The 23,186-nt window shown below is 41.1% G+C and overlaps 2 protein-coding genes across 7 annotated transcripts in view; one reads left to right on the top strand and one right to left on the bottom strand.

The window, feature by feature from the left end:
* LIN54 (lin-54 DREAM MuvB core complex component) overlaps nucleotides 1-3,540 on the bottom strand; it is a 68,901-nt gene extending 65,361 nt beyond the window's left edge. Inside the window, exon 1 of one of the 4 annotated variants that reach the window (XM_049630773.1) lies at nucleotides 3,380-3,540. The gene's annotated coding sequence lies outside the window, so the exon portion shown is untranslated. Of the gene's footprint in view, nucleotides 1-1,061; nucleotides 3,251-3,379 lie in introns of those variants that run through there. The other 3 variants (XM_049630771.1, XM_049630772.1, XM_049630770.1) reach the window with 3 other exon arrangements.
* A 13,289-nt stretch (nucleotides 3,541-16,829) lies between these two features.
* Nucleotides 16,830-23,186, top strand: part of COPS4 (COP9 signalosome subunit 4) — a 42,222-nt gene continuing 35,865 nt past the window's right edge. Inside the window, exon 1 of one of the 3 annotated variants that reach the window (XM_049630780.1) lies at nucleotides 16,830-17,168. In XM_049630780.1, the coding sequence (XP_049486737.1) occupies nucleotides 17,095-17,168 (74 nt within the window). In that variant the 5' untranslated portion in view covers nucleotides 16,830-17,094. The remainder of the gene's footprint in view (nucleotides 17,169-23,186) is intronic. The other 2 variants (XM_049630777.1, XM_049630778.1) reach the window with 2 other exon arrangements.

The following is a 23,186-nucleotide window of genomic DNA, read 5'->3' on the forward strand; positions in this document are numbered from 1 at the left end:
GCATTTCTTAAATACTCACTTCTCTGTTCAGGCTCATATATTCAACGTCACTGAACCCAACCTTCCACTACAAAAGCTGGGAAAACTAGAGGGCCCAAATTAATGTATAAAAATTTGATTCAAATGTAACTTTTCAGTAACACTACTGGTGTATGGAAGCAGAAACACTCCTGAGGGATCTGTAGCACAATCTAAAACATACCTGGATCTTTAGGTAACCAAACAAAATTAAACTTTGGCCATCATAAAGTCAATCACTCCAATGCTCCAGCTCTTTAAACAAAGAGCTAACAAGTCCAGTATTCAGAAAAAAGCAGAGGTCTCTATTCATCTCTACCAACTTAATGTCCAGCCATCACAACTTCCTTAACAACAAAGGTAAAACTTGTGAGTCAAAATAGAACTCCCACAGCTGTATTTCCCTTGGATTATAAAATCTACATATTGCAAAATATTCCATAACTTTAGTCTCCAAATTCATGAAATGGAGGGGGGGGGGCAGGGAAAAACATGGATATAAAATATGACTGACAGTTTCTCAATTGTTATTTGCCAAACGGCAGGGGCAAAGGGGTCACTCTATGGATGACAGAGCCATAAAAGAAAAAGACAACATTTTTAATTGTAACAAAACTGGTCCATGTTTAAAAAATGTGAGCATCCACACCCCAACAAGTTACAGACTACGATCTAAGACACAGAGCTTAAATGCAGAATAAAATGCCTATGCTCTGCCTCCCTAAAGAAACATAGACCCCTATAAAACTGAACATCACCATACCAACACCCGCCACAGTGGATGTTTTAAATATTAAGTAAGGAAATCATGATAAGTGCTAGTGGTTCCTCTAGGCCTCAGCAGCAGCCTTAGGTATAAGAGCAAACTCGAGCCCTCTTAACACTCATAGAATAATGTTGATGTCATTACGAGGCTACTGATTCTTTGCACTCTGGACTAGTCATTCCTTGATCCACAACGCAATTCCTCCCTTACCCACCACCCCGCTAAATAATAGAGATCTCAGTGCAGAGAAGCCCTCGGATACCCCCTTCCCCTCTACCTCCAGCGGCTGCCGCTTTCTCCTCCCTCCGGCTCCGAGGTGGGGGCTCCAGAAGGTCCCGGGCAATTCCGAGCCCGGGCGGTGCTTGTTTTGCCTGTGCACGGTAGCTCCGGCCAGCCGCTTCCTTTCCCAGTCTGCCCGAACTCGAGCGCTACAGGGGACCCGGGGGCCAAGGAGGGAGCCCGGGTGGCGACGCCGCCGCCGCCGCCGCCTCTGGTATGTCAGGGGCCGGGATTGTATTTCGAAAGATCCGCCATTTTCACCTCGTCATCACCATCACAGCTCAGCAGCTTCCCCGACAGCCCGAGCCCGGGCCGCCGCCGCCGCCGCCGCCGCCAGTAACCTCCCCCTTCCTCCTCCTCCCCTCCTCAGCCCTCCCCTCCGGAGAGGCGCACACCCACATATCCGGGGAAACCTCCCGCCCGCCCCGCCAACCTTCAAATGCACAGGGAGATACAAGCGCACACACAGCCCACGCCGAGACCTTTCACCCCACAGCGAAAAATGGTGCTTCTGCGGGCCCGGCAGCTACGCGAAAGGAAGTCGCTCTACCTGCTGAGTCCCAAGTCCGGCATATTTTTGTTTTGAAGAGCAAAAGCCACACGGAAGGCGGCATAAGGACAATGAAGAATCCACAAACACTTTCATTTTCAGTAAAGCAACTTGAGACAGATGAAGCAATGCGTTTTATTCACTGTGCTCATTTCAGATACTAAAAACATGATTAAGACCTTTAATGTCATTCACCGACTGACTGACGTTTTCCTCCACTTCAGCACTACTTTGACAGAGCGATCATTTCCATATGCATGTCTTATCTCCCCGTCACATCTGTAAATTACAGGCACTGATCCTCCTGCTGATAATGTGGTCAAGACGACTAATTTTAAAAATAAAGTTTCAACTATTTCTCTCTTCACTTAATTTCATCCGATCATTTCTGTCCGTGAACACTGACTTCCAATTTGTCATTGGTTTAAGGCGTCAAAGCCCAAGTAGGTTTAAAATATATCGATCCTAATCATGAATGAACAATTTCTAAAATACAAGAAATACACCTCTAAACAAAAATTATTTGCCAAATATTAAGATCTAAGTCACTAAATTTAAAAAAAATCTGCCGCAGATATATTTGTTCAATACAGAGAAAATAAACAGCTTACTTTAGAACAAGACCCCAGAGTTACCCATCTTTCCCACCAGCTACTCTTATGCGGATTAATAACTAAAAAAGAACGTAAGCAGTTTTTAATCATCCTAGAAATAACACAAAACCATAAGCTGCAAGGCTTGTGACAAGACCAGAATTAAAAAGCAAAAACAAAAAACTAAATTGGTTACCTTTTTTATTTTCAGAAAGATTTGCTAATCGCCCATTCAAAAGCTGAATTCTAAACCTACTACTGAACTACAGTATATACTCTGAAAGATCTACCTGAAATGAGCAAACTGAATTTCAAGGTTGAGAACAGGGTCAGTCTACTGTCTTTTTTAAAAGTTAGTCTAAGTAAGGGGGAAGTTGAAAAAACCATTTCATTTCCTTATCTTTCTTGAATGACAACTCCAAATAAAAGCCAGTAGATTCAGGCTTTAGACTAGTGCTATCTACCACCCAGCCCAATCGCTCTTTACCTATGCAGCCTGCTAGACTAGGATGAGAGTCTCAAGTGTTCCCAGTTTCTTCGTCTTTAAACTTTATTCCCACCCCCACCCCCCGCAAGCCCCGTCCATCCGCACTGTGCTTGGTGTTTACCGTTGCTTGGCCAAGCTAAGTCCCGGCCCGCTCCCTTTCCCCGTGCACCTCGGGGACATTTAGATGGTGGGCTTCGCGAGGAAAACGGACACACACGAATAAGAGATCATACAAAGGGGCGCAGGAAGAACGGGGCGGCGGGCAGCAAGGAAAGGAGAGGCTGGGACAAAATGACACAGCAGCAAAACCGGTTCCCAGAAACCCAGGGCTGACACAGTCTGCTACTCTGGCCACGCAAGGTGCGTGTCAACAGCCGCCGGAACTCTTCCTCCAGACTGCCGGGAAGGGCGGGCGGCCGCCCCTGCGCCGGCCTTGCCGGGTGACAGCCGCCCTCCGGGGTGCAGGCGGGAAGAGGCCGAGCCGGGAGGGGTCTCCCGCCCCTTGAGGCCCGGGGATGAAGCGCGGCAGCCCCGGGCGCCAGGTTCCCGCTCTCCGCCAAGACCCACCAGCCCAGGCTCCCAGAAGGGGCGGTCCGGCGCCCTCCGCCCGCTCCACCACCCGCAGTGGGAGCCGGCGCCCCCTTCCCGCCCGCCCAGATGTCCCCACCCCCAGAGCTGACACTTACCAAAGCCGGCGGCGCCGCCGCCTGCTCCTCGAGCCGCGCTCCCTAGGCTCCCAGCAGCCGCGGCGGCGGCGGCGCCTCCGAGACACAGACCCGGGTTTGTTCAAAATCACGCGCCCAGCGCCATTCCACCGCCGCATCCCATAATACGCCGGGCCCTCCCCGCCCGCGCGCCCCTCTCTGCCCGCCCCTCTACTCTACCGGCCCCGCCTCCCCGGCTGGCTTCCTTCGCCCCGCCCCTTCCGCGGCGCCTTGCCCCTCCCCTTGGCAACGCGGGCCTCGCGTCATTCCGCAAGGCGCGGGAGTACGCTCCAGCTCCACGTGACTCCTAGCGGGCGTTCCGTCAAAGCTTTCGCAGGGAAAGTTCCATCTGGCAGAGCTGGGAGGGGGAGAGCCGGGTTGCGCCTGCAGTTGAGAGACTGCCGCATCTTCTAGCTTTCCATGTTAGGAAGTCAGTGCTGTAGGTGTGATTTCCAGCAAACTGTCACTGTTTAATGTGCTTCGGTGATCAGTATTCATAAATGTCATCTCTCGTTTTTAGGCATTAATTTTGCAGGGATCGCTAAAAAGTCCCTGGGAGACCACTCAGAGTTAAACTTACTTTGAAAGGGATTTTTGCAATGTGTAGCTAAGACTAACACAATCAAAATTACTGCATTTAGTCACCTTTTACTTCTTTTATTTTTCCCATTGTCCTTTATTAAAAAATAAAAGGCAGCCAAATGTGGAGCCAGATAAACAGTTAATAACTGTTGTGCGAGACAAGAACTACACAGATGAAACAAACAATACAAAACAGGGTAATGTTAAATGGTGTAGTACAGTCCATAATTGCTAATGGAGCACGGAAGACATACACAAATCAACGTGAGAGACTATGACCAGGAAACAAAATGGACGAGGTGAGATTTATGTTGTTCCAATTGCTTTGGAATTAAGCAGTCCTGGTTTTAAATTCTGGCACCTCATACGTTAGTGTATAGCAATTTATCAAGTTCCATTACCTATCTACAAAATAAAAATAACAAAGCTTCCCAGGATTTTGAGGGTTAAGAAAGAGAGAGGTGTCAAGCAGCTGCACAGTTCCCACCTCAAATGTTAGTTCAGTTCAGCAGAAATCAACACCACCCTTTATCTACCATGGCAAACTCAATGGCAAGGCAAGTGGCATGAAATTAGCAAAAGCTTGGAAGCCAGAATGTTTGTGGCCTGTGCAAGGAAAGGGAGAAAATTGAATGGTAAACAGTCTTTGTTGGGGATCAGTAGATGGTGAGTCCAGTTTATGAGGACCCTTGGGAGCTAGCCTGAGAAAACATTCTCAAACTTAAGTGACTGGTGGTACTATGTAGGACAATTGTAGAAGGAAGAAGGAAGTTGAGACGGAGTACCCAAACCTGGCTGGATTCTAGGGAAATATGCCAAAAAAGAGAGAAAATTTCTCAGTTTATTTCACAAGGCTAGCATAACCCTAATATCAAAACCCAAAACAAACAGTACCCAAAGGGAGGAAGTTCTGTTCTCACCATGACTTTGTTGCAGACAGTTGAGTATTAAAGTATCAGAAACAGTGGTGTGATACTAAAAAGAATTCATAACATGGCAAAATATGGCTTATTCCAAGAATGGTAGTTTAACACTAGAAAATCTACTCAGACAATTTATTAAAGGAGAAAAGCCAAATGATATTCTTTAGGGATGCATTGTATAACATTCGACAGCCATTTCTGAATTTTAAAAATTCATAGTAAATTAGAAATAAAAGAACATTTCTTTAAGTGGATCGAGATAATCATCAGAAAATAGTAACATCATACCTTAGTGTGAAATGGGGGAAGCTTAGTGTGAAATGGGGGAAGTCAGGGACCAGACAAGGATGCAGGGCTATAGCAGCTATTATGTAATGTTTTCTAGGGTGTCCTAGCTAAATGCAACTAAATAAGAAAAAAGAAAATAGACGTTTGAATACTGGAAAGAAGAGACTAAGTGGTCCTTATTAAAAACAATCACAGGGGGGCCTGGGTGGTTCAGTTGGTCAAGCATCAGACTCTTGATTTCATCTCAGGTCATGTTCTCATGGTTCGTGAGACCCAGCCCCTCATCAGGCTCTGTGCTGACGGTGCGCAGCCTGCTTGGGACGCTCTCTTCCTCTCTCAGCCCCTCCCCCACTCTCTCTCCCTCTCTCTCAAAATAAATACATAAACATTTTTTTAAAAAATCACGAAGAGCTCAATGTTGGGGTTAATTGCTTAGCATCTGGAGCCAGACTGCCTGGGCCCAAATTCTGGCCCTGCTACTTAGTAGCTGCAAGATCTCCAGCAAGTTACTTTTCACGCATGTCTCAGTTTCCTTATCTGTAAATTGGAAATAATGTAGACATCCTATGGTTGTTGTAAAGAATACTGAGGAACTATGCATGAAACACTTCCAACAGTGCCTGGAATGTAGTAAATACTCAATGACTGAAAACTATTAATAATCAAAGCTACAGTACAACCTAATATATAATCTAATATTTTTACTTTTTCAGAGAAAGCATTTTAGCTCCTGAGAGTGATTGCTATTCAAACATTTCTATTTCAAAAAGGAATCTTTGCTTTATATTTGCATGATGGCTTTTACAGATGAACTAAAAACATTTATTCAGCAAATATTTATTGATCATCTACTGGATCCCAAGCACCGTGAAAGGCATGGGGAACAAAGTGGTAAATAAGATGGAGCTCTGTCCAATAGAACTTTCCTCAATGGTGGAACTGTTCTATATCCACACTATCTAATACAGTACTCACTAGCTACATGTGGCTATCAGACCACTGAAGTGTGGCTCTACTGTAGCTAATTATTTATTTAATTATACTTAATTTAAATTTAAATGGCTATGTGTGGCTGATGACTATATATTGGACAGCACAGTTCTAGAGGAAATGACAGACAATAAACAGGTAGAAAAATTAGAGATTTTTAAATGAATAAGGGAGGTTTTTTTTTTTTCCCCTCAGATACCTTCTGAGGAAAATATCAATACAGGGAATGAAAAGAGTGATATAGGGGTGCCTGGCTGGCTCAATCAGTAGAGCATGTTACTCTTAATCTCAGAGTCATGAGTTCAAACCCCATGTTGGGCATGGAGCCCAGTAAAAATTAAAAAAAAATTTTTTTTAAATTAAAATAAAAGACAAGAAAGTGGTACCAAAGAAGTATGAGTTGGGTAGCATTATCAAGACAAAATGAATGTGTTACTGGGTACCTATCATGTGCCAGGTATACTAGGTACAAAGTATATATTAGTTAATAAAATTTTCTGAAAATAGATTAGTTTCCAAAAGATTCTTCAGAGGCTATTATGTACCAGGTATACTGCTAGGTACAAACTATACACTATTAATAAAATTTTCTTAAAATAGCTTAGTTTCCACAAGTTTACCCAGAGGTTCATGAGTCCATTTGTCATAAGTCCAGATGTCTCTATACAAGCAACCAATTTATACCTTTATATAAGTGTAATTATCACCTTGTTTCTTTTCATTATCATATAACTCTTTTAAAACAGATCCGTAATCCCTTATCAACAGTTTCAAAATCCAAAATTTTTTTAATTGTTTAAATTTATTTATTTTTGAGAGAGGGAGAGAGTCAGATAGAGTGGGAGAGAGAGAGAGAGAGAGAGAGAGAGAGAGAGAGAGAATCCCAAGCAGGCTCCACACTGTCAACATGGAGCCCAGTGCAGGGCTCAAACTCATGAACTGTGAGATTATGACCTGAACCGAAACCAAGAATCAGACACTTAACTGACTGAACTACCCAGGTGCCCCTCAACATCCAAAATTTTTGAAAACTATTTTATAAGCTTATGACAAACTCAGGAGAAAAACCTGCCCAATATGACATAAAGTATTAGTATTCTACACCATTTAGTGTAAGTATACATATATGCCAGTGCAGAAATATGAATGTGTTTGATTATGGGGTCTCATTATGGCCAAAGGGGTTGAAAGGAACTTTTCTGGAATGATGGGATGTTTTTGACCTTGGCTGTGGTGGTTGCATGAGGGTATACAACTGCCTAAACTCACTGAGTATTCTTAAAATGGATACAATTTATTATATGTCAATTATACCCCTTAAAGTTGGTTTTAAAAGAAAAAGTTTTTAAAATTATGTATACATGTTCTTAAGTCCAAAATGTCCTCAGTTCCAAAATACGTTGATACTCAGTGATTTCTAATAAGGGAATATAGATCAGTATCACTTTGAACACACCCTAAGTTTTTTCACATATGATGCATGAAGTGATTGATAATGTCAAACCACCTAAAAGTTAAAAATGAACCAATAAAATCATCTGTTGGTGGTAGGCAGTGTTCAATTACTTTTCCTCTGGCAACAAGATTTATTTGCCCCTATAATAGTTATTTTTTTTATATAATTAAAAGGATAGAAGTAGAGGATTCTCTGTAATGCTCTGATCTTTAATATTGATAACAATGTCCCCCAAGTTATCTGTCGTTTCACTTTCTGATTTTCAGTTACCTGAAGTCAACTTGGGTCTAGAAACAGACATCTTCCTTCTGACATGTCATCAGAAGGTCAGTAGCAGCCTAACCCTAATGCTAAATCACAATGCCTACGTCACTCACCTCACTTTTATCTTATTGTGTAGGCATTTTATCATCTCACATCATCACAAGTAGGTGAGTACAGTACAATATTTTGAGACTACATTCATATACTTTTATATATGTATTACAGTATATTGCTATCATTTTTCTATTTTATTATTAGCTATTGTTAATCTCTTACTGTGACTATAAACTAAACTTTATCATAGGTATGTATGTACAAGAAAAATCATAGTATATGTAGGGTATAGTACTATCTACAGTTTCAGGCATCTACCAGGAGGCTTAGAACATATCCCCTGCAGATATGCCAGCACTTGTCTTGCTAGGGGTGTAACCATCCCTAGTGTTACGAGTGGGCTTTACCCTTGAAGGAAGTATTTCCAGTGTTAGTCATCCTGAGAAAAGGCACATCTCAAGACAGGATATAGGAACTTGAAAGAAGGGCTCACACAGACAGCAAAGTGCTACCAGTCTCTTGGCCTTGCTCATTTGGATCTGGACCCAGAGTTTAATGTGTTTGAAGAAATGTGCTCATCTTCCACCTAATAGAGGAAGAAAAATTTTGCCATTAGAGAGACTAGAAACTTTTTCTTTTTTTAAAATATTTATTTTTGAAAGAGAGACAGAGAGAGACAGAGTGCGAGCAGGGGAGGGACCGAGAGAGAGGGAGACACAGAATCCGAAGCAGCTCTAGGCTCTGAGCTGTCAGCACAGAGCTTTACACGGGCTTGAAATCACAGACCACAAGATCATAACCTGAGCCAAAGTCAGACACTTAACCTACTGGGCCACCCAAGTGCCCCCAGATTTGTTTTTTAATTGGAGATGGGGCTTGGGAGACAAGAGATACCAAGTGTTGGTAAGGATGTGGAGAAAAAAGGAACCCTCATGCACTGTTGATGGGAATGCAAATTGGTACAGCCACTGTGGAAAACAGTACAGGGATTCCTCAAAAAATTAAAAATAGAATTACCATATGATCTAGTAATTCCACTACTGGGTATTTTCCAAAAGAAAACAAAAACACTAATTCAAAAAGATAAACGCACCTCTATGTTTATTGCAGCATTACTTACAATAGTCAACATATGGAAGCCGCCCAGGTGTTCACTGATAGATGAGAGGATAAAGAAGATGTGGGAGATATATATATATATATATATATATATATATATATATATATATATGCAATAGAATATTACTCAGCCATAAAAAAGAATGAGATCTTGCCATTTGCAACAACATGGATGGACCTAGAGGGTATAATGCTAAGTGAAAGAAGTCAGAGAAAAACAAATAGCATATGACTTCACTCTTATGTGGAATTTAAGAAAGAAAAATAAAGAAAATATAGATAAACAGAACAGACTCTTAAACACAGAGAACAACCTAGTGGTTGCTAGAGGGGAGAGGTGGGTGAGGGGGATGTGTGAAATAGATAATGGGGATTAAGAGCACACTCACTGTGATGAGTGATGAGTAATATGTAGAACTGTGAATCACTGTATTATATACCTGAAAGTAATATAATGCCATGTTAATTATACTTCAATTAAAAATATAATGAGATAAATTTTCAGAAAAAAAAAGGTAAGAAAATGGACTTGTTGGGTCATTCTGACAAAGAGGAGCGTTGAGGAAGCAGAATTGTTGCACTGAAACTTCTCTTCCTTTGAAGCTGATAGAGCACTAGCTTTTGAAACTGCTGGAGAAGACCAAAGACATCTTAAACCATAAATAAATATATAAATACATAAATGAAAGCCCTCAAGAAGACTAAATTCAATACACAGACAAGACTATTGAACAAAAACCATTTTATTCCCTTTTTAAATTGAGGTTTCACATTCAATAAAATGCATAGATCTTAAGTGTACAGTGTGATAAACTTTGATAAATCCATACCATACCACCCACATAACCCATACCTCTATAAACATATAGAATATTTCCACCACCTCCTGCTACTTCCCCAGTAAATCACCATTTTTTTTGATTTCCTCCTTCCTAGGTAATTTCTGAGTTTCTATCACCACAGATTAGTTTTGTTTGACTTAGAACCTCAGGGGCGCCTGGGTGGCTCAGTCGGTTAAGTGTCTGACTTTGGCTCAGGTCATGATCTCATGGTTTGTGACTTCAAGCCCTGTGTTGGGCTCTTTGCTGACAGCTTGGAGCCTGGAGCCTGATTTGGATTTAAAAAAAAAAAAAAAAAAAGAACTTCATGTAGAGGGACTCCTATTATATTTACTTTTTGAGGTTTGATTTCTTTCACTCGGTATGTTTTGAGATTCATTCATGTTCTTGCACATATCTGTAGTTTTTTCCCTTCTAATGCTGAGCGGTATTCTATTGAATGCATATGCCACAGTTTCTCCATCCACTTTCCTTGTGATGATCATTTGTGTTGTTTTCCCCTGAGGCTATTATAAATAAAGCAGCTATAACATTTTTACACAAGTAAACAAATGGAAATCATGATTTTAAAAACACAAAACTGATGATACACTGAAGAATGATTGAATCTTGCTAAGTGGCCTGAAAAGTGGAAAGGATATCTCAAAACACAGAGCAAAAAAATATAAAGAGAGAAATTATGATGTAAAAGGCACATTACTTTGAAGATACATCCTAAAGACCTGAAATATGACTGTGGGAATTGCAGAAGGAGAGAAAGGAACAGATAAAGAGAGGTAGTAATTAAACAAATAATAATAGAAAATTTCCCTGACCTAAAGATACATGTGCATCTGCAGATGAAAGGGGTCACTGAGTTCCAGGTAATGTCAATGAGATAAGACACATTTAGGCATATCTGAGGAAAATTCCTATAAAGAAAAGATCTTTTAAAACTTTTAGGTGGAAAGAACAAGTTACTTAGAACAAAGGAGACTGTGGGGCTGGGGGAGGAGGAGGAGGAGTGGGGAAAAAGAGAAAGAAGAGGAAGAAGAGAAAAAAGAGGGAGAAGGAGAAGAAAGGTGCAGAAATAAAGCCAAATGAGAACAATCAAAGGCTATTAATTCAGAACTTCTATAGCAAGGGATTTGAGACACCATCACTTGTGTTTGACAGAGACTCAAAGGCAGGCAGAGGAATGGAAAGCTTTATAGTGGGAAAAGGGAATTCAGGTATGCCCTGATTGGAGGTTGTTGGCATGGGGGAGCTGTTGGAAGCTACCTAGAAGTGGGGTGTCCTACATATTTGGTTAGGGGAGTGTATTTGGCTTTCCCTGGTTGGGGCAAAAATTAGGGAAGCTGTCAGTAATTAATCAAGTGGTGGCCATTTGGGGCTGATAACTACAGTTGTTTGGCTTCCTGGGATGGTGCCTGCAGATGGTGAGTTGCTTTCCTGGACTGGTTGCTGAAGACTACTTTGTCAGTTTTATTTATTTATTTTTTAAAGTTTATTTTATTTTGAGAGATAGAGAGAGCGAACATAAGAGCATGAGCAGGAAAGGTGCAGGGAGAGAGGGAGAGAGAGAATCCCAAGCAGGCTCCACACTGTTAGCACAGAGCCTGATGTGGGGCTCGAATTCACAAACTGTGAGATCATGACCTGAGCCAAGATCAAGAGTCGGATGCTTAACCAATTGAACCACTCAGGCGCCCCAGGTCAGTTTTATTTTTACATATGGTCTTGTCATTGTCTGTTTGCATACTCAGTCTCTCAAAGAGAAGAAAGAGAATGAGAATGGAGAAAAGAGGGAGGGAGGAAGGAAGGAGGGAGAGGAAGAGAGGGAGAGAAATCACTAGCATTGGACTTCTCATGTGAAATCCTGGAAACTGAAAGACTGTGGAGTAACATTTCTAAGGTTGCTGAGGGAAAAGGACAGTAGCACAGCCAAAATCCCATTCAACCATCAAGATGATAGATATTTGTGAATATGCACAGATTCACAAATATATTACCCATGCACAGCCTCTGAGGGATCAGTTAAGAGTGAGCACTACCAGGGGCACCTAGGTGTCTCAGTCAGTTAAGTGTCCGACTTCGGCTCACGTCATGATCTCATGGTTCATGGGTTTGAGCCCAGCTCTGTGCTGACAGTTCAGAGCCTGGAGCCTGCTTTGCATTCTGTGTCTCCCTCTCTCTCTGCCCCTCCCCTGTTTGCATTCTGTCCCTCAAAAATGAAGAAACATAAAAAAACTTTAAAGAGGGAGCACTACCAAACAACAAAACAATCAGAGCAGAAACCTCCTATCAAGACAGGGCAGATGAAGAGAAGGGAAATCTGTAATGATTAATTTAGTTTGAATTTATACAGTAATGTAAGAGAAAAATGACAATGAAACTGGGAATTAATAGCACAAGTGTTAAATTAGTGATTCCTAAAACAGGGGAGACATACTGCAAAGGAAAAGCAAGTACTTGCTGAAGTGGAACAAAGTGCCAACCTATCTCAGTGCAACTAAGGAATTCAGTAAGGGTGGAAGGGCCAGAAGTCAGTATATTCTCAAGGTCTCAACTAGAAGCAAAGGATGTGGAAATAAAAATATTCTATGCATCTCATTTACTGAGGTAAATGCCTTTACAGAGGCAATGGGGGACTAAAGCATCCAGAAGCGAGGATAGGGCTAAAAACCTGTCCTCATATATTGTTAAAGAAAAAGTGATAGTGATTGTCAGAAAAGGGAAGGTAATCACCAGTTAAGTTGAAAAGAAGATGAGCTTTAATACACTTTTCACACTAGTTAAATTGAAAAGAAATGATGCAGGACATGACAGAACAGCATAATAAGAAATGGAACACCCAGAATGAGCGGCAGAACTCAGGTAAGAATTAGAAGTAAAAAACATCATTTTAGAAATGAAGACTCAATTCGTAGGAAACCAGGAGTAAATAGAAGTGATAGATAATGCCTTAAGAGAAATAGAATGAAAAGAAAAAAATTAATCAAAAAATGTGAAAAAATAAATAAAAAGATTTTGATGAAAAGTGACTAACATTAAAAGAGGTAAAGATGGTCTAACATAAAGACAATAGTAGTGCCCAAGAAAAGAAGCCAAAGGAATAGAACAAGTACAAAAAGTATAATTATAGATAATGTTATTGAAAAATTGAATACTGAAACTATCTACTGAAAGAGCACACTGTATACTGAAGAATATTGACCCAGAATGACTAACACCAAACCTTGGTCTAGTAAAATTACTTGATGTTAAAGGGGAAAAAATTGGAGGGCATCTAGGCAAAAATAGCAGGTGACTTACAAGGAAAAGAAAATTAAACTCTCATGAGATATTTTTCAGCAATGCTTTAGGTCATGAGAAAATGGAACACCACACTGCAGATTCTCAAGAAAAGTGAGTCAAGGATTATTATATCTAACAAAACTGATTTTTCAAACATGAAAGGCACAAGATGTTTCCAACATACAAGAACATTCAAAATTATGTTTTCCAGAAGCCCTTTCTGAGTAACCTATTGAAGAACTAGCTTCCATCAACTAAAACAACTAGAGAGGTTTCAATATAAGAGCCGACAGTGAGCACTACATGTGTATTACTTACAGAACTAAGACTAAATGAGGACTAAGAGGAAGAAAATATATTTTGTAATAGCTCTGGGGGCTCACAATATAGATATAGTCCAATTATGAAAAATGAGAGTAAATGGGAGAGAGAGAGCAGGAAAATGCTGAATTCTTCAGCAATCATATTGGGGATGGTAATATTAGTATTGCTATTCCAAAGTTGTTGTGTGTACAATCAGGAGGGAATGAAATGAATAATTTTGGAATATTCTGATTCTGTAATCTACTGTGTACTTGTGAACCAGGATTCTGGATATGGAAGTAAGGAGATATAGATGTAATACAGAAGAGGTTAAGTAAAATCACCTAAATTGGAATTTAGTAAAATCACCTAAATTGGAAGTATCAGTATGAACTGCTGACTTATTTTATTCTTAAAATATGTATATATTTCCTAGTTCTGTCCTATGAAAAGGTTCCAAAATGTCCAAGACAGTAGCAATGAGCACCCTAGCACTCAGATTGTTATCTGTAAATATCATTCCTAAAAGGAACTAAAGGAACAAGGACTTCTTGGTGAAACAATTGATTCTGAGTCTAGACTAGGAAACACACAAGATGACTCTAGAATAATTTTGTCACACAGCGTTAGCAACATGTGGAATAAATGTAGAGTAAATATGGGTGCTCAGAAAACAGCAGAACATATGCAATCACCTATGCTTTTTTTTTTTTTTTCTTCCTTCTATAGCAAGGCATATTTGAGCTGGACACATGGGACAGAGTAGAAAAAGCACCAGGAATAGGATCCCAGGATGACTTCCTCTGCATATCTGTAGGGAAATTGTGAGGGGGTAGAGACCAACTAGTTTATTATATAAAAATGGGAGTTTCCTGGCCAGGGAAATGGCTTTGATAGCCATTAATATGCAAGAGTTTAGTGAAAACATCTCATCTAGTGGTGTGGACATCTAAGCTAGAGCACTGCTACCCAAACTTTAATGTGGAAGCATCACTAGATGATTTTGTTGATATTGACAGCTTTGATTCAGTAGGTGTTGGCTTGGACCTAAGGTTTTGCATAGTGATATGGAACTAGGATTTGCTAATTCAGATGTGCCTAGCTAACTTCTTGCTAAGCAACTGAAAAGAGAGAATAAGTTTCCAGTGCCGTGCTTGTTTGTTTTTCCTCCCTGCTGTAAATAAAACCTAAAAACATGTAGATTCTCTTAGAGGTTGGGTAGGGGTAATGAGCAGTCTGGAAGGCAGACAACTTCCCTGCCTAGCTTGTAGCTCTAGGGGAGGTACATGGAAAGAACCAGTTTGTGTGTTTGGCTCCTTTTTGCTTTCAGCAAGGTATTACAAACAAAGTTCGAAGTCAGGTTAAAAAGCAAATAGAACGTCTGGAAATTCTTGGGCTTCACTAAGTTGAAAAAGCCAACTGCTTAGGTACCCCTAAACACCAGAAGAGAAGACTTGGCTTAGAGATTTTCCATAGCCCATTAAGGATTTTTCACAAACATAAATGAACAAGAAAACAACAGAAAACAAAGATAAACTGAGGCAAAAATCAAATTAATAGAGTTCTCTTTTCACTTAAGCCTGTTGTTTCAGATAATCTCAAGATTGTCATCATTAAAAAGATGTTAAGAATGGTTCGAGTGTAGAAGCCAGGGAATACGCCATGTTTAACAACTGTTTCTAGAAACAACTGTGGGTGTGGTTCCTGGAACCTGAAACTGTCTGGAAGCAGTCAGAGTTTACTAAATATTCAATTTTAAATTACATTAAAAAAAGTAATACTGAAAAGCCTGGCCTACAAAAGCTCTCGATCCAAGTCCAAAGGCATTCCCCCAAAGAGGGCATATTCTCCAACATCCAGTTAACTTGTATTCCTAGGGCAAAGCTGGGGCCCACAGAATGTAATGGACAATGGAGCTCTTCTCAAAGAGCAGAACCAGGTTCTACCCAAGGAACTTACTCTACTACTAGGGTAATGAGTATTCATAATTCCTGCCCAAGATTCCACCATTGCTATGAACAAGTAACTGCTATGAGTTTCACATTCTTACTTTTTTTGAGTGTTCCACTGTTGTTTTGTATTACATGTATGGGCATGAGGCAGATAATTTGTTTTATAGTGCATATGGCTCTGGGCCATGAAAAGACATATCCCAATCTGATGGAGAGGGTTGTGCATCATCAGACATCCTGCTTTTTGGGTTGGTATTGAAACTGAATAGAGAATTGATCTCTCTTCTTCATGGGTAAGAGTGTTTTACTATAAAAAGGATACACACAGATGTTTAGGTGATCAGAGAGACAGATTGTAGTAGAGGGCACTGATTGTCCCTTTAAACTCATCTTTTTCTTTTTCTTAGGCAAAAGGCTGCCCAACTAGAAATCAGATTTCCAGCCTCACTGTTGCCAAGCATGGTTATATGACTAAATTCTTGCCAACGGCCTGAGATCTGAATTGAGGTGGGCAATATCCACTTTCCTTAAATTTTTGCCAACAGCCTGAGATCTGAATTGAGGTGGGCAATATCTACTTTACTTTCTTAAAGGATTTCCATGTTCTGGTCTTCTTTTCTTTCCCATACTGAATAGAGGGAACATGCTATTTATCACATACCATGATGGCAAAAATTCAAAAGTTTGACATCCTTTGTAGGCAAGGCTGTAGAAAATTGCATTCCCACACATTGTTGGTAGGAAGTTACCGCAGCACTGGCTGATTGATTAAAAACAACTTAAGTGTCTAGCAATAAAAATTAAACTATGACATCCCCTCATTATATGTAATACTCTCCGGTTCAAAAAAATAATGAGGAAGCTCTCTGGACATACATGGTAACATCTCCAAAAAAAGTGAAATAAATTAAGAGGAATAATGATATGGTGTGTTATCTTTAGTGAAAGCAGGAAAGGATAAACACATATTTATTTGCAGAAAGAAATTCTATAAGGATACATGAGTAATTAATACAATTACATATGAAGATAGGTGACCATATGATTTGACATCCAAATGGAACAGTTTCTACAGTGAAAGGGCGTGTCATTAATAATCACTCCAGGACAAGAGATGAAAAATGGCACCATCCTGGACAAACGGGGATGCATGATCAACCTATATAAAGGGTACAAAATAGGACAAGAAATATATATGTTTTTATTGTATTTTACAACAGTACCACTCCGTGGTGAATTAGAAATAATTCGGTTTTTAGCACAAGTTTAGGACTGTCGTGAAGAACGAAGAACAACAGTAAACCACAAATGAGACGCGGAACTCGATGACAACGCGGTAATTTTGGCTACCCGGCACTTACTGGAGTTGCACAGGCAACACACGCCTTTGAACTTCATCCGCCAATCCTAAGTGGGAGCGTGCGAGCCTGAGCCCGTGGGAGAATCCTGGGCGGGCCTCAGTCTTGAGTGGATCCTCGCGTCATTCAACTCTGGGGACGGACCTCGAGCCGGCTCTCCTAGCGGACGCTCTGGCCCACACAGTCGCTACTCTGTGGCACCTCAGGTTCCCTCTAGCAGCACTCTGGAGGACTACGCTCGTTTTCTTTTTGGGGGTGAGAGGCCCGGTAGCCTCTGCTGAGCTGGAAGAAAGATGGCGGCAGCCGTGCGGCAGGATTTGGCCCAGCTCATGAATTCGAGCGGCTCTCATAAAGATCTGGCGGGCAAGTGAGTATTTCCCAGGGGCCTGGGAGGTGGAGAGGGAACCCACAGACCTATTCTCCTTGGGTTGATGGCGGCTTAGGGATGTGAGGCCAGGAGCCGGCCTGACGACCAAGGGGGCGGGCCTGAGGTCGTCTGCGGACGCAGATATTAGGAGCAGCAGAAAGCTGGTGCAGGGAACCCTTGGGGCAACAGAACTGGGGTGACTGTCAACATATTCTATCTTTGATAGCTTCCTTACCGGTTTCTTAAGAAGCACGGTATGAGAGACGATTGCTCTCACGGCCTTCTTAGCCTTCCCTGGTGCCTCTTTCCATTGCTGCTGGCCTATCACACCAAATTCTGGTCTCTCTTTGGATCCCCACCCCTTTTTTTTTCTTTTTTGATTGAGAGAAAATTATATTCTGGGATTTTGATGAAGAGTTTTCTAGGAGATAGCTTCTTGAGGCTGACGGGAGCTGAGGAGGTATGGCCGCTATCATGATCAGAACCACTTGGACCATCTTCTGTGAGTCCTTGTGTTTTGGGTTCTCTGCACCACCAACTCTGAACAGGGGCACATAGGAAAGCCCTCACTACGTCGGTCAGGATGTCTAGATTCGTGATGTTTGCAGAAATCTGAATTATTTAGGAATTTCTTGGACTTTATGTTGAAGGTTTAGGTCCACTCCACGTTAAAATTTGTGACATGTGCCTGTCATGAAGCAGTTATTCAGTAGTGTTAATCTTAGGTAGATAGGTAGATATTGCCCTTTTTCTCTTTAGATAGATAGATAGATAGATAGATATTGCCCCTTTTCTCTTTGTAGATTATGTAGCACCGTTCTTTTGTAATGAACTTGCATTCTGTTTAAAGTTTGAGTCTCAAGTTAATGGTAATATTTACATTCTGACAGCTGAGATCACATTGATCTGTATTAACGGGATACACCTGCTCTAACCTGGCCGTTGAAACCTTGACTGTGCTTTATGTAGGCTCTGCTGTCTTTTCTCTGGTGGTATATGTAATCCAGTTTTATCAATGGGAAATTTAGCTATGGATCTTGGGTTTAACACTATGTACCGCAGTTTCCTCCTTATGAAAATAAGGATAATATGACTTATTCTTGTCTGAGGACAGAATGAGTATGTGTATGTATATACACTTATATCACACATACACTTAGAGCAGTATCTGATGCCTAGTGCCACAAGATTGTCATTGGTACTATTATAAAGCAGTTAGTCAATACATACATTGACTTATTCCATGAGTTGTAAATAAGTTGAATGTGTCTTCCTGGCTTAATCCTTTTTCATTTGCAGTTTTCACATATTTGAGTGAAAGTCAAATAAGCATATATTTTTCACCATGCTCAGCTTGTATTTCCCCCCATGCTTGCTTTCTTTTTTGTTATGTTGAAGAACACGAAGTACATTATTTATCGGAAGACATACCGTTTTTCAAGTGTTCGCAGGATTCTGAAACTTAACCTAAGAATCTACTTCCTCAGCTCTGAATTGGGGATAAACAGTAGTACCTATCTTATAGGGTACTTTAGTTGTTTATTACTATGTAACAAACCAAAAACTTAGTGGTGTGAAACAGTTCTTATTTTTCAGGATTCTTTGGGTTGACTGGATTGTTTTGCTGGTCCAGATCTAGGCTTACTCATGCAGGTGCAGAGTCAGCTGGCAGCTCAGTTGGGGCTGGTGGAATTAAAATGGACTCATATATATCAGGCTGTTGGCTGACTGTGTTTCTCCGTGTGGTCTCTCATTCAGTGGTTCCTTACAGAGCCATGGGAGTGTTCCAGAAGGATGAGAGTGGTAGTTGCTAGACTTCTTAAGGCGAGCCTTGGAAATCTCATGTCAGTTCTCTAAAACAGGTCAAAGTAAGTCACATGACCCTCCCAGATTCAAGGGAAGGAGAGATGGAGTCTACCTCTTTATGGGAGGAGTAGCCAAGTTACATTGCAAAGGGGCATGGGCAGATGGGAGTATGATTCATTAGAGGCCATTACTCTAACCATCTACCAGATGAGGTTATTGTGAAGATAAATAATGTGCTTGATAACTCATAGCCAGTGCTTTCTGAGGAAAGTCTTGGCCTTGCCTGCAGGTATATCTGGTCCTTTATGGACAAGAACATGTCAGGATAATTATTTTCATAACAAAACAGTCCTGCCAGCTACATGTCTATGAGGAAAACACTCTTGAAATCTGTCAGTAGTTTTAGGATTTATGTTAGGAATTGAATGACAAAGGAATCCGTGTTAAGGAATGACAGAGTACATTTGCTTCTAAAATACTGATACTGTGTATTTCCAGCAATTAGCAGAGTATCTGTAACAGAGTAGTCCTTTAACAAGTATTGGGTTGAATCATTGAATAGCTAGAAAGGTGTAGAGCTTATATTTAAACCCAGGTTTGTCTACTCTAAAAAGCTTATTTTTAACCTACTTGCCTATACGTCTTTTCTTGTCCAATCTTCAGTAAGAAATGCCTTCTCAAGGGACGCCTGGGTGGCTCAGTCGGTTGAGCGTCCAGCTTCGGCTCAGGTCATGATCTCATGGGTTCTGTGTCTCCCTCTGTCTCTGCCCCTCCTCTACTCATGCCTGTCTGTCTGTCTGTCTGTCTCTCGGTCTCTCAAAAGTAAATAAACAACAACAACAAAAATGCTTTCTCATAACCATGAATTAACAGAACATTCTAAAGTCGATGCAAGAAATTGGCCGTACGAGATTCATTTTTGCAGATTTTATAAACTGCTTCTCTACGTATTATACATTGTGTTCATTATCCTCATACAAAGCTTTAGAAGAGGAGAACCTTGAAGAGGGAGCATTTGAATAGGTAGCTGTTGTGATAGCCTGTCTTATTTACTTGGCTAAAACCTACTAATTCTTTGAAACTCAGTTGCAATGTTATTTCTTCCAAAAAGCCTTCTCTAAACAGCCACCATCACACATTCATAACTACCGTCAAGTACCTGGTTAGTTGCTGTTAACCCAGTGGCAAGCAATTACTTCTACCATAGCACTTAATTGTTTGTTTACTTGTCTGCTTTTTCAGTTGGAATGTGATCTCTTTGAGGACAAGTATGATCTTATAGATTATAGGTCTTTGTTCTGTTAATTCTGTAGAATAGGGCCTTTTTTTTTCCTTCTTCTCAGTTCTCTATAAGGAAGGTACCCAGAAGAGGATAGCAAGCCTTTGGAGTCTAAACATTTCATTTTACAAGAAGCTGTTAGCCTAGAGAAAAGAGAGTAACGGGAGACCTTTTAGCTTTCTTTGACTATTAGAAAGGCTATTTTGCAGAAAAGAAAATAGACTCCTCTATGTTACAGAGGTAGACTTTGGATTAGAACTTTCTAATAATAGAGTGGAATAGAAATGTCAAAAAATGGGGCACCTGGGTGGCTCAGTCAGTTAAGCGTCTTAACTTCGGCTCAGGTCATGATCTCGCCTTTCATGAGTTCCAGCCAGCATCGGGCTCTCTGCTGACAGTGCAGAGCCCGCGTCAGATCCTGTCTGTCCCCCTCTCTCTGCCCCTGTCCCTTTCGTCCTCTCACTCTCTCTCAAAAAATAAATAGACATTAAAAAAAAATGTGAAAAAATGGAGGATACACACACATATTAGAGGATAGACTGTATAATCTCCAGGGCCCCTTGTAACTCAGATTCTCTGGTTCTTTGTTATTCCCACATACAAGTTTTAGTGGTTCCCATCTCAAGAGTGAAGTTCCTTATCATTTAGTGTTATGTTTGTTTACATCTTTGCTTACATATTTTAATCCTTAACAAGTAATATTTACATTACATATGAGAAAACTGAAGTACAGAGGTGAAATATGCTGGAGGCCACATAGCTAGTGGCAAGGCCATGATGTATCCTATCTGTTTGGTTCATAGCCCTAAACTCTAAACACATGTACCTTTTGGACTTATATTATTTTCCCCAAACTGGACTACATTTTAGGTAGTGATTTTTTTGGGGGGGGCGGCTAGAATACCTGTCTACCTCTACTCTTTCCCACTTGACACTATGTTGAAATATTTAGAATGCTTAAAGATCAACCTCATTTAGGAAGTTATTCCTTCTAAGTATATTAGCACTTACCTGTTTTTGAGATTTTGTGTTTAATTTTCTGAAACATCTTTATGATATATCTGTGTGGATTTGTTTTATTTTATTTTTTATTTATTTAAGAAAAATTTTAATGTTTATTTTTGAGAGAGAGAGAGAGACAGAGAGACAGAGCACGAGCAGGGGAGGGGCAGAGAGAGAGGGAGACATAGAATCTGAAGCAGGCTCCAGGCTCTGAACTGTCAGCACAGAGCCTGATGTGGGGTTCGAACTCACGAGCTCTGAGATCATGCATGACCTGAGCTGGAGTTGGCCACTCAACCGACTGAGCCACCCAGGCACCCCATGTGTGGATTTGTTTTAATATTTATCTGTCATTTGGCTTTTGCTGTGAAATAAACCACTCTAAAACTTAGTGGATTAAAACAGCAGTCATTTGGGGCGCCTGGGTGGCGCAGTCGGTTAAGCGTCCGACTTCAGCCAGGTCACGATCTCGCGGTCCGTGAGTTCGAGCCCCGCGTCGGGCTCTGGGCTGATGGCTCGGAGCCTGGAGCCTGTTTCCGATTCTGTGTCTCCCTCTCTCTCTGCCCCTCCCCCGTTCATGCTCTGTCTCTCTCTGTCCCAAAAATAAATAAAAAACGTTGAAAAAAAAAAAAAAACAACAGTCATTTACTTTCCTTATAATTAATTTGGTTGGCAGTTTGGGCTGGGCCCAGCTGGATGGTTCTCTGTTCCACATGGTCTGGGTTCCACATGAGCTCCTACATGTGTCTGTAGTCAGCTGCAGGGCAGGTAGGCAGTGCTGCTTCGGTCTGTTGGCTGGGGCAGTGGAGGTGACTGGGCTACATATTTCATTATCCAGTAAGTTAGCCTGAGCTTGTTCATGTGGCCACAGCAGTGTTCCAAGAGAAAAGGATACATACAAGACCTCTTGAGGTCTGTCTAGGTTCAGAACAAGCATTTCACTTCTATCAAATTCTATTAATCAAAACAAGCCAAGATCAAAGGGTGGGGAAAAAAACTCTACCTCTTGATGTGAAGAGCTACAAACTCACATTCCAAGAGGGCATAGATACGAGAGGTGAAAGGATTGTGTTTTGGGCTCCTGGGTGGCTCAGTTGGTTAAGCATCCTACCAGCTCAGGTCATGATCTTGCCGTTCGTGAGTTCGAGCCCTGTGTCAGGTTCTGTGCTGACAGCTCAGCCCTCGAAGCCTGCTTCAGATTCTGTGTCTCCCTGTCTCTCTGCCCCTCCCCCGCTCACACTTTCTCTTGCTCTCTCTCAAAAATAAAAATTAAAAAAAATTTTTTAAAGAATTGTGGTGTTTTGTTTTGTTTTTGTTTGTAAATATTGCATTATCCTGGCTGTGCTTCATTGCAGTTGTTGAATCGGATAGATTAGATTCTTTCATGGTCCTGAGATGTTTCAGCTATATATCTTCAAATGTTGCCTGTGTCCCATTCTGTTTACTTCTCTAGGACTTCAGTGAAATCCCCATTAGTTAGGCCCTCTTACTAGGACCTTTATGTCTGTTACTCTGTCTTCTGTACTTACCATTTCAGTGCTTTATTCTGGGTAGAATTTTTATTTTTTTATTTTCTTTTATTTTTTAAATTTTTTAAAATGTTTTTTTCCCCAATATATGAAATTTATTGTCAAATTGGTTTCCATGTAACACCCAGTGCTTATCCCAAAAGGTGCCCTCCTCAATACCTATCACCCCTCCCTCCCACTCCCCATCAATCCTCAGTTTAAATGTTTATTTTTTGAAGGAGAGAGAGACAGAACGTGTGGGTGGGGCAGAGACAGAGGGAGACACAGAATCTGAAGCAGGCTCCAGGCTCTGAGCTGTCAGCACAGAGCCCGATGTGGGACTTGAACCCACAGACTGTGAGATCATGACCTGAGCCAAAGTTGGATGCTTAACCGACTGAGCCACCCAGGCACCCCTAATTC

The sequence above is a fragment of the Panthera uncia genome, chromosome B1 (genome assembly GCF_023721935.1).
Source record: "Panthera uncia isolate 11264 chromosome B1, Puncia_PCG_1.0, whole genome shotgun sequence".
In the NCBI taxonomy this organism is placed as follows: Eukaryota; Metazoa; Chordata; class Mammalia; order Carnivora; family Felidae; genus Panthera; species Panthera uncia.